This window comes from Carassius carassius, chromosome 42 (assembly GCF_963082965.1).
Source record: "Carassius carassius chromosome 42, fCarCar2.1, whole genome shotgun sequence".
Lineage (NCBI taxonomy): Eukaryota > Metazoa > Chordata > Actinopteri > Cypriniformes > Cyprinidae > Carassius > Carassius carassius.
In genome coordinates, this window is record NC_081796.1 from 13,978,942 (window position 1) to 13,990,831 (window position 11,890).

The window sequence follows — 11,890 nt, forward strand, 5'->3', positions numbered from 1 at the left end:
CCCTCAGCCCACCATCATAACAGTGCGAGCCCCATGGGACTGTCATCCTCCAGCGTCGCTGTGGTCTGAGTCTCCATCACCTCCACCTCTGAGGCCTGGACTCCGCCTCAGCCCGTTTACCTGTCAGCTCCACCATGGCTCCTAGGTCTTCCTCTCTGTCTTGGCCCGGCAGTCTACAAGCTCCGCCTGGCTCCCTCATCCCTCTGGCTCCCCCTTGGTCTGGCATCGACCATCCTGCGCCTCAGGACTCCACTCCTCTGGCATCGCCTTGTCCCTCCGGCTTCTACCATATATATATATATATATATATATATATATATATATATATATATGAAGAGTTCAGATGCAAAAGCCTCTAAATGCCATCTGAAATTTGCATCTAAAATTATGATTTTTATCAAGCTCCTATGCTTAGGCTGAGTCATTTTACTTTAATGGCAATGTGCAGGTCCTATATATATATGTATATATACATGTATTTATATATATATATATAAATACATGGACATGCTGCTTTTTATTACTGATAAAAAGGTTTAAAATTATTTGTTGTATTTATTTATTTTTGCCATTGAGTCATTGGCAATCAATGAAACTGCCAATATAAACTTCTTGTATTTTATTTTTAAAATGAGCAGAATAATTACCAAAATATGCTGTAATATTAATTATAATTCAAATGCTTTTTTACCACTATATTATTGTTAAGTGTTGAGAGAGTCACTTTTGATCAATTTTGAAAGAGGGCAGGGATCTGAGTCAGTGCTTTTTTCATATCTGTTTATGTATGAAGCTAAAGTGAAAAAGAAAAATTTTCTTATTTTCATTTACATCTGTGAAATTAAGAATTTTCCATATGATTAGTAAATTTATAGAACAATTTTAAATGTAATATTAGTATCATGAAAAAATTATTATCTTAACTTATTTTAACTTATTTAACTGTGCTGGCCACAATGCTACAATATGGCTTGTATGGAAATTTAAAAATATCAAACAAGATTTTCTTTAAAAAAATAATGTTATTAATTCCAAAAGGATTGAGGGATCAAAGGTTGAACATTGCCAAAAAACAAATTAAAACATATGGACATATATATATATATATATATATATATATATATAGTATGCAGATATGACTTGTGGATAAACCGCTATGTATTGGTGCTTCATCTTATGCTTATATCTAAATTAATCTCGATAAGAACTGGATGTGAATGTTTTTGAGCATAAAACATACTGATTTCCATACTGGAAAAAGATCCCTAAAAGTCTGGGCCTTTCAAAGACTACAAACAAAAACAAATTATCAGTGACTGTTCAAATCAAATCACAGCTGCAGCATAGCTCTCAAATCCAACCCCTGAGGGTAGACTCTGGTTTTGCTAGTTTGGAGGCAGCAGTGTTTTAGTTTCATTTACACACCAATGACTGCTAAGTGATTTTCCTAGACATGCTGTTCTCTGCCAGAGAAGAAACTAACGCCTTCGGGTGTAGTTCACAGCTGTGAGTCTGTGTCAGAACGCATGGGCCGAAAGCACGCTGATGAACTCCATCATGTGTAGCCTCTTTTACATCTAACCCTGTTGGCTTAAGCAGGGCTTCCACAAGGCCACGGAGAGGGAGCGTGAGGGGAAACTTGGAATGAGACAATAAGTAAATAAATGTTCTGTATGAAAAAATGGGCTTCGCTGTAACAGTCCTGTAATCTTAATCTATCCCCCACAAATGAGTGATTGTTTGTTTGACTGTGTGATCATTAAATGTGGTCTAATTACCTGTGGCAGTGGTGACTGTTGATGTTATAGATTAACATTTGGATTTGAGAGACCTGAAAGACTTGAAATAATATGAGGAAACCACATTTCTTGATGGCTAATGGATATTCCCTTGTCTTAAAACACACACAAAAAAAAGGAATCCTTGGTCAAGTAAGGAGACGACAGACATCTTTTCTGTTAAATGAAATGGCCAAAGCATGTGTGATGTGCATAAATGAACATCTCTCCAGTGTGCATCAGTAAAACCAGGGCAGATGCAGTGAGATCATAGTAAAGGCTGTTTATCAGTATGTTCACATTGAATTTGGACTAGCCCACTGATGGATGCTTGATTTCTTGATTCTATGCAGTTTGGAAGTTATTGGCGTTTGTGTGGAGGATGGGGATGATTCTGCGTCATGTTGCTTTAATTTGTCCTCTGACTGCCAAAGAAAATGATTAAACTGCTGAGGGGGTTTTGCTCTTGGCTCACCAACTGCTATGGCACACTGGATTGGCTTGACTCCGATGCTAAACAAGTGCAATCTATTCAATCAAATGAATTATTATAAATAAGACAAAGAAAATAAAGTGGAGAGCAATAGCCCTAAACTATAAAAACTGCTGGACTTCCCCCAGCTATTCTTGAATGTCCTAATTACTTCACCATTTAAGCCAGTGTAAGACTATTGTTGCATTGTAACTACATACTTTATGGTGCAGCTTAACTGACAGACCTTTAAACCAGTTTATAGACTATAAAAACAAACTCAGTTTTAATTGATATGCATGCTTTTGCATGGCATGATGGGTGATTGATTAACGGAAGAATAAGAAGTACTGTATATGCACATGGCATGCTGTCATAACCTAATCAAAGGACAACAAAAACTAAATGAAAACTCTAAAGAAGTCCATGACTTTGAAGCATGTGTTAAACTTTCTGCATGAGCAATCCAGACACACATGGACAGCACGGACTACCGAAAGCGAATGCTGATGATCCGCTCCGCAACAAACATGTGAACAAGCAATAAAAACAAATATTGCACATCTGACTGTCTTGATATTGTTTTATCAATGGATTGTACATGTTCGAGTAGCAATGGGCTACTTCACACAGCCTGCGCGTATGTAATGGTGGTTTTGAAGCACAAAAAATGGGAGTCACACGTCGTCTGCTCAGAGCCTTCACGCACACTCTCTGATGATGATTTTTATGTTGTGGACGTGGAAAGTATAATACAGGCTTGACAGTACTCCCTCCTCCAGCCAGGCGCGACTTTGTGCCATAACAAAACAACAAAGGAGGGACAGAGGGGACTAAGGAAGAGAACAAAGGTGTGGAATTGGGATGGTAACAGGGGATGGTGAAGGGCAGGCATGAAGGCAGGCAAGTGGCAACAACGTAGGGAGGAACCATGGTGGATCAGATAGAGGGAGGAGCCAGGGCGGATCAGACAGAGGGAGGACTGGAGCCAGGATGGAGACAGGAGGAGCCAGGGTAGAGCCAAACGGTCAAGTCAATTTGCAACACGCCCTGGGTTTCCTCTGAGTTATATACCTATCATCCCTATGCAGTGCATGTATCACAGTCATGGACTTTTGTGTTTTCATTTAGTTTCTATCGTCCTTTGATTAGTTTATGACAGAATAACGGGCCTAGCAACGTGTTTTCCCCCTTTTTTAGCATTTTTGAAAGTCTTTTATTTTTTTGTTATAGATCACCCAAACTTCCTCCTCCTCCAGCTGGAGCAGGAGGAACTTTCCCTCAAAAAAACACACTGGACTATTCCTGGACATTTCCCATGGAAGGTCCTCTCGGGACCTTCTCCGCTTTTGTGGAGTGGGTGCTGTAGAGCAACGGATCCCCATTCACCACTGACCACACCGATGAGGAACTCTACAGCCCCCCTCCAGACCCACAGCCCTGCCAACCATCACCCCGCTGTGCAGAGCATTTGCTAAAGCCCACCGCAAACAGAGAGCCAAAGCCCACCATGACCGACGAGCCATCAGCAGAGAGGTCGACAGAGATGAGGATCGCCCCAGAGCCGAAGCATCATGGATCGTCTAACCAGGGACCTGTACCATGATGGTGGCTAAACAATCTCAGGGTTACAGGATTAGTTTTGAGTTGAGGAAAAGGAAGTTGGGGTGATCCATTACAAAAAATAAAAGACATTCAAAAATGTAATAAATAAATAAATAAATAAATAAATAAATAAATAAATAAAAAACAGTGGAAAACACGTCGTTTAAATCCTTGTTTGGCCGGTTATTTTGTCATAAACTAATTAAAGGATGATGAAACTAAATGAAAACACAAAAGAAGTCCATGACTGTGATACATACACTGCATAGAGATGATAGGTATATAAGAGGAAATGTCAGAGGAAACCCAGGGCATGTTGCAACATGACTTGTGTTGTATTACCTGACAATCCTCAAATCTGGTCGAGCTTGACTACAAGAGTGATTCTTCAATTATTCATTTAACCTATTAATTGAAAAACACTGAATCATTCAGGAATGAAACAAGTGACATAAATGAATCACTGAATCATTCATCCAATTGATTTGTTAAAAACATTAAATCGTTCACGAATGAAACAAGTGATAGAAATTCATTCACTTAATAATTAGGCTTCAACTCGCCTAGGCGGAAATAGAGGCTACAGTTACCCATTCTCCACCAGCATGAACCAGGTGCTAGTTCAGAGCCAGTATTGCTGGTTTGGAGTTGCTTGAGGAGATTGATGTTGTTTGTGTGACTGAGTGGCAAAAAAATAAAAGAAAGACATATTACATTGTTTCGTTTTTATGTGAGTTTTTCTACATCAGACTGTGTTGACTCATCTGGTTGTTGACTACATTTAATTCTGAGGGATAAAATGACATATTTATCTGACAATGTGAAGTTAGATGTACAGAGGCTCTTGGGATGCAATTTCTTGTGTGAAAACATGTGTTTACCTCTCTTCCTATGAGGAGGTTGAGGCGGTCAGTGGCTGCCTGGCGGAGCAGTCCCAACCCTACCGTGTTCCAGCCCCTTGTGCCGGGGGTGTCACTTTTTGTACTCCGCAGACGCTAGAGTCAGAATGGTGCTCCCAGGCGGAAGACTTCTAGTGGAAAGCGGTTCTGCGGACCATCATTTTCGCTGGATAGCCTTCGTCATAATGTCCTGACTCCTAAAGCCTAGGACTTTTTGAGAGCCCGCTCCCTCTGAGGAAGAGCGGTGAACGCTTCTCTCAGTTACCGCCCAGAAATGTAGCAGTGTTAAGAGGCATACTGCCTCTACGGAGGTCTCTAGAGCAGCTAGTACGGTCATCCCCTGCCGGTCAGCCACTTCAGGGCACCGAGCTAGTGGCTCTAGGGGCACCAGAGGCCAGTCTCGAGAGACTGGTTCCCTTAAGAGGTCAAATGGCGGTGTGGGAGCCCCTGCCAAGTGTGCTTCATGGGGTGCTGCTCAGAGCAGGCTCTGGTCTAGTTTTCCTAGCAGACGACGTGGGTCTGAGGACCTTAGTTTTTAGGAGACTTCAGCTACGAGAGTCCTGATGCTGTGGCTCAGGACCTCGGTGGGCAGGTCCCTCTGGGGAAGAGCGATGTACACCACATTACAGGGTGCCCGTCTCTCCTCAGTGCCCTCAGGAGATCGATCTGCCAACCCTGCCGGTGTTCCAGGGTGCAGCGGTCTCCGGTGAGCACTTCTCTCAGTTACCGCCTGGAACCGTAGTGGTGCTAAGAGGCCCGCGACCTCCTAGGAGGTTTCCAGAGCAGCTAGTTCGACCGTCTCCTGCCAGTGCGCCGCTTCAGGGCATCAAGCTAAATTCTATGATGACACCAGAGATCAGTCTTGAGAGGCTGATTCCCTTAGTAGACTATTTAGCAGCATGAAAACTACTGGCAAATGTGTCTCAGTGGGTCCTGCACACTGTAGTGAGAGGCCACAGAATCCAGTTCTGGTGGGCCCCGAGCAGGCTCTGGTAATGGAACAGAAGTAGACACTCTCTGAGGACGGAGGCCATCGAGGTGATCGCTCCTCGCTTTGCAGAGTCCAGGCCGGTCACTCACTGTCAAGCAGTTTCGGAGATTGCTGGGTCTGATGGCCGCTGCGTCCAATGTGAATACTATTGGCCTGCTGTACATGAGACCCCTACAGTGGTGGCTCAAGACCAAGGGGTTCTCCCGGAGGGGAAACCCACTTCGCATGCTAATCATCACGCAGCGGTGACTACGTGCCTTGGACATGTGGAGAAAACCTTGGTTCTTGTCTCAGGGCCAGGTGCTGGAAGCTCCTTGTCACCGCGTAATGCTAGCGATGGACACATCCCTCACTGGCTGGGGTGTGGTCATGAGTGGCCACCCTGCCCACAGTCTGTGGAGTGGTCGCCATCTGACATGGCATTTCATCTGCCCAATGATGCTGGCTGTGCTTTGAGCACTACATTACTTTCTCCCAGACCTAAGAGGTCACCATATGTTGCCTCGCACTGACAACACAGCCGCGGTCTCTTACATCAACCACCAAGGAGCTCTGCGCTCACGCCGTTTATACAAACTAGCTCCTCTCGCAGGCGGAGGGTGCGCCCCCACATGGAGCTTAGAGGCTGTAGGTGTGGTCTCTGAGGAGGCACAACTCTTAGCTTCCAGTCTCTCAACCGAGGTTGTAGAGACCGTTCTCCAATCCAGGACTCCCTCAATGAGGAAACTGTATGCCTTGAAGTGGAAGCTTTTCACTTTTTGGTGCGGAGACCGCAAGCTAGACCCAGTTAACTGCCCAGTTGGTACAGTTCAGAGTTCCTGCAGGCCTTTCTCTCCGCAGGGTTGACCCACCTCGCCCATCTCGGTGGCCAGTCAGTGGGCAGACACCCTCTGGTTACATTTTTCCACCATGGTGCGCTGAGGCTGTCTCTTTGGGGTCAAGACTCACTCCTTCCGAAGCCTTTGGATGGGTTATCCCCGATTACTGTCAGGCTCCTGTCTCCTTCTCTTGCTTTAGCTGTGCTCTTCCACACTAGGCAGAGATATGAAAGTCTGGCGGCGTGGGCATTCTAGTTCCCTAAAGCATTCTCAGATGCAGGTAGTGTTCCTGAAGTGGAACGTCTAAGGTTACGTATATAACCATGGTTCCTCGAGGGAACGAGATGCTGCGTCACAGTGCCACACTTCCGGCATCTCTGGCTGCCGCTTGCTTCATCCTTTGAGGCTAAATGCCGGCTTCGCCGCTCGTGCTTTTAAACTTCCTAGTGTCTGATGTCACCTGCCTATGAAGTCTCGCCTATCCATTGGACTGATTACAAACGTGATTCAGAGACATTACACTGGAGGCGCTCCCCAAAGCATTCTCTGACGCAGCGTCTCGTTGCCTCGAGGCTGGTGCCGCTTTTTGCCAGTAATATAGCCATTTCATCATGTTACTATGTTACTTGATGAATATAATTGTTTGATGATAATTGCTTACATTAATATAATAAATTAAAATAATAATAATAATAATAATAATTATATAACAAAACAACCCCCCCCACTCCATCTCCTGTATATGTTCTACTATCATCATTTTTTCCTTATTTGTTACGTATTTAACTGTTGAACTGCTATTTTAAAACAGAACATCTGTGTTTTAGTTTTACAGCCAGTTTGCCAGGGTGTGAGTACACTCTATGTACTTACATAAATTACAACAAATTACACAGTTGAGGGATAAATTGTAGATTTCTGAATTACTTTAATTTGAAGTAAATAAATATTGGGCTATTATGTTAATACTTCAGACACCCAGCATTAAAAACAGTTACAGCCATTTAAACCAAATCAGTTACAGCACTCCCAGGTTTATTAATACTCATACATTTGTTAATTTGGAGCGTCTATATTGGCCATTGCAATAGACTAAGCTGCATTTTGGGGTCACAGAAATATTCACTTGCTTATCTTGTGTTTTCTTTTCTACTCACGCCAGCTGTGCAAACTAAAAGCAGATGTTTTGATTAAGCCTGCCTGGATCTGCCAGGAAATGGATAAAAGAAACGCAGTATTACGTCTCTGATGATGTCACGCTTCAGGTTACGGATGGGGCTGAACCCTGCGCACCTTCAAAGCCGAAACACTTCCTGAACCGGTACCTCAGCCGTATATATAATCCCGCAGCGCTTCTCAGCAGGGAGAGGGAGAGAGAAAGAGCTCTCGAGTTCACAAAGAATTAAACCAAAGCTGCTGCTGGACAGACTCGGGCAACAGGGAGACGTGTTTATATCCACAAGCTACTCTATCATCTCTGAGAAGGTAGGGATATTTGTGTGCACGAGCAGTCTTTTATTTATTTAGATTGTGTGTTGGTAAACTGATGCGTATAGGGTGTATAGACAAATGTTGTATGAATATTTGAAATTCATTTTCTTCATAAATAGGAATATCACTTTTATTTATATTAATGGCAAATTTATTGTAAAGTTAATTTTTTTTTTTATTCAGACAAAAATTCTTATTTTGTTTTATTGTGGGTGTATTTTTTTAATGACACTGGTGGCTAATGTTAACACTAATATTGAACACATTTATTTGCTTTTTTAAAAATTGATGAAAGTAAAATGAAATGTGGTGTCAGAGTTACATGCATTCTCAAGTTCTTTGCACTTTTACAATCAATATGAATTCAATTACTGATGAAGAAAATTCAGTTGTGAAAACTGATTATTCATACAGCTGAGTAGAAATGGTATCAGTTATTATGAAAATTTTAAAGCTGTTTGTTTAAAGCTGAAATGTTTAAATGATAAAATTAGGCATTTACAGTGTCTGGTCAATGGTACAGTAAGGGTCAAATGACATAATACGGTTTATTGCATTCTCCAAAAAATGGTTATCATTTATGTTTTGAATGCAGATTCTGCAAAAGGAAAAGAAACCTCTCACAATATCCCAGCCATCAATCATGAATGAAAACTGCTTGGCTGTCAACATTCTGCTCTTGTATATATCATGTGGAGCAAGTGCACTGGCAGCCTTCAGTCCCACTGCCTCTTCATCTCTGCCAGCAACCAATTTCACTGATATTGGCTCTGTGCCTTCAAAATATCTCACAGAGGCCGCAAACCTCCCCAAATCCAGAAGGAAACGTTATATTTCCCAGAACGATATGCTTACTATACTTGATTACCATAATAAAGTCAGAGGGAAAGTTTTTCCCCCAGCCTCAAACATGGAATATATGGTAAGTCACTTATAATAATAACCATTTTTGAAATAAGTTGCCTATGATACAATCAGGAACAGTTTGGACGTTAAAAAAAATGTCTGCTTGTTTGAACTTTTGCTCTACTCCCTCATACCAGTTCATTGGGTTCAGTTGTGTTATTTATTTAATTGTATAATTACCTGGCACTTTGCCTGGAAAGCGCATTGCTGCTGTTGGACACGTGAACGTTGCACATGTAACTGTGCTCATCACAGGATGCAGGAATGACAAACTTCTCCGTGTCCATTTGGCACCAGCAGCTGTTGAGCAGATTTAATTGGCTCGGACCACCAGAGTAGATCCTCTCTAGCATAGATCATTGTGCTAAGACTACAGCTAAGCACTGAAATACTTCCAAAAGTGCACAGTCACGAGAAATGCTGTATCAGATATGTTTCAATAGATCCAAATGTTAGCTTTCTTTAATAATTCTCTGATTTTACCAATATTAAAGGGGTAAATAGTCTACTCTGGTGAAGAGAACAAAATTTTCCAGCATGAAATTATTTTTGTGTAATTATTTTTGCTTTTTGATCTTCCTGTTATGGACATAATTTAATTTTTGTGGGTGAGAATGTTAAGAAACCCATCATGCTCTCTTAAAAAAATTAAATGAACAATTTTTGCAATTATGCTATCAATTAATTTATTTATTTTAGTGGATTGATAAAAGTAATGTATATTACATGTCTCAGGTCTGGGATGACACTCTTGCAAAGACAGCTGAGCAGTGGGCGTCCACGTGTATTTGGGAGCATGGTCCTCGCAGTCTTCTTAGATTTCTGGGTCAGAACCTTTCAGTCCGAACAGGAAGGTATGCATCTTCATATTCTTTTCCAGTTTGTGATCAGTGATGTTTCCTATAGTCCTATGCTTGACTTTACCAATGGATATTTAGGCCTGAATAACCAATCAAAGCATTTCATCACACCATAATGATATTTGGTGCTATGTTTGGATTGTTTACAGATACAGGTCCATTTTACAGCTGGTAAAGCCCTGGTATGATGAAGTGAAGGACTATTCTTTTCCCTATCCTCGAGACTGCAATCCCAGATGTCCCCTTAAGTGCTCTGGGCCTATGTGCACTCATTATACACAAGTGAGTTGAAAGATATCTATTTCAATGAAATGCTGTCTTTTACAAAAATCCAAAAATCCTGGAAAAAAAACTATTTTCAACACTGATAATCAGAAAGTGTGTGTGATAATATTTTTTTATCAAATAAATAAAAGCTTGCTGAGCATAAGAGACTTCTGAACGGTAGTAAATATCATTCATATTTGACCGTTGCTCACTTGTTGCTTATGTTTTTACCAGATGGTGTGGGCAACCTCAAATAAAGTAGGATGTGCCATCAACACATGCCATAATATGAATGTTTGGGGTTCTGTATGGAAGAGGGCAACATACTTGGTGTGCAACTATTCTCCAAAGTAAGTGTATGTTTTCTTGTGCCTTAGCTAAGCTAAACTGCTAAACTCAAGATTGATGATTTTCAGTAACATAATTAGGCTAAGCAAGCAACCTGACACTTCTCTGTTAAAAACATTTTTGACGCGGGCATCCATGGGGCCTTCTGGTTCAAAGACCTTGATGACCCCTTGCATTCCTGCTGCATGTAGAATTTTAGCAGAATTCTGCCTCTAATTCCAGAATCAAAGCACCATAATCTTGTGTGGCTGGTGATTGACTTGTGACCTCCTTTTTTCAGTCTTATGAGGCGGCGCACTTGAGAAAGTTCTTAGGCTACTACAGAGCAAGTTATTTTTAAACTATAGTTATGACCCGACTTGTTAGCTGAGAGCTAGTAAAAGTAGATCCAGATTGATTTAGCGCATGTCTTCTCAACATAAAAACACAGTTAGAAATGGAAATGTAATAGCATTTTTTTATGTCATTTCAAACTAGCAAACACCTAATACAGCACACTTTCAAGTATGAAAACGTATATGGTTCATTTTGTCCATTGGTGTTGCTATTGTTGTTTACAGGGGGAACTGGATTGGTGAGGCCCCATATAAAGTAGGTGTTCCTTGCTCCATGTGCCCTCCGAGCTATGGAGGATCATGCAGTAACAACATGTGCTTTCCTGCTGTGAACTCAAATTATCTGCACTGGTTCAAATAAACACATACAGACAGAATGCACATGCCCCATTGCAGAGACACTGTCCCTAATGGGAATTTGCACAACATTCCTGCATCACCCTGTTTTATTTTTTATATATATGGATCATATAGGACCATGGGTTGCAAGGCAGCAATTTTTTAAAAAAGACATGTACATAACTTATTTTTCAATGTCTATACCATGTATTAATAATTATATTGTTTTGCGTATAAACCCAATGGTTTATTTCCTGAGAGGGACTCTACTGTGATTTGTCAAGACGTGATTGGTGCTTACAGTATTCAACTATAACTGCACTCAGAGAACACCAGGCGTAATTGCCAAAATTTTGTTGGCAAGTCTTACATTGCAAATTGTCTGTAGTGCCATACTTAAAGGGGTAGTTCAACAAAAATGAAAATTCTGTGATTTACTGTCATGTCGTTCCAAACTTGTATGGCTTTATTTCATCGGTGGAAGATAAAAGAAGATGTTTTGTAAAACTCTTCAGCTGTTTTTGTGTACATTAGGAAAGTCAAAAAAGTTGTATGTAATAATTTCCCACCTCCTTTATGTCCTTTTTGGAGTTTGAAAGTTTTGGAACCCATTGACTTTAATTGTACACACAGAAACGGCTAAAACATAAGTATCAGATATGTTTCTAAATATCTTCTTTTGTGTCCCATGAAAAAAAAGCGTGTTATCATTTACTCATCCTTATGTCATTCCAAACTTGGGTTGCACTTTATTTTACAGTACGTGTACTTACATGTACTT

The 11,890-nt window shown here is 41.2% G+C and overlaps 1 protein-coding gene across 2 annotated transcripts; it reads left to right on the forward strand.

The window, feature by feature from the left end:
• The first annotated feature begins 7,862 nt into the window (after positions 1 to 7,862).
• On the forward strand, positions 7,863 to 11,367 carry LOC132123855 (peptidase inhibitor 15-A-like). 2 transcript variants are annotated; one of them, XM_059534548.1, is made up of 6 exons: positions 7,863 to 8,062; positions 8,662 to 8,976; positions 9,696 to 9,814; positions 9,970 to 10,102; positions 10,322 to 10,437; positions 10,996 to 11,367. In XM_059534548.1, the coding sequence occupies exons 2-6, from the start codon at positions 8,698 to 8,700 to the stop codon at positions 11,129 to 11,131; spliced, it is 783 nt and encodes a 260-aa protein (XP_059390531.1). In that variant the 5' UTR covers positions 7,863 to 8,062; positions 8,662 to 8,697; the 3' UTR covers positions 11,132 to 11,367. The 2 variants fall into 2 exon arrangements, with proteins under 2 accessions (XP_059390531.1, XP_059390530.1); XM_059534547.1 differs by having other exon boundaries at positions 7,864 to 8,048; positions 8,650 to 8,976.
• The last annotated feature ends 523 nt before the right edge of the window (positions 11,368 to 11,890 follow it).

Bases quoted from the DNA above. Each gene is read 5' to 3' on its own strand.
- LOC132123855 (XM_059534548.1), top strand. From the start codon at position 8,698: ATGAATGAAAACTGCTTGGCTGTCAACATTCTGCTCTTGTATATATCA. The intron at 8,977-9,695 runs GTAAGTCACTTA...TACATGTCTCAG, and splicing joins CCTCAAACATGGAATATATG to GTCTGGGATGACACTCTTGC. The intron at 10,438-10,995 runs GTAAGTGTATGT...TGTTGTTTACAG, and splicing joins GTGTGCAACTATTCTCCAAA to GGGGAACTGGATTGGTGAGG.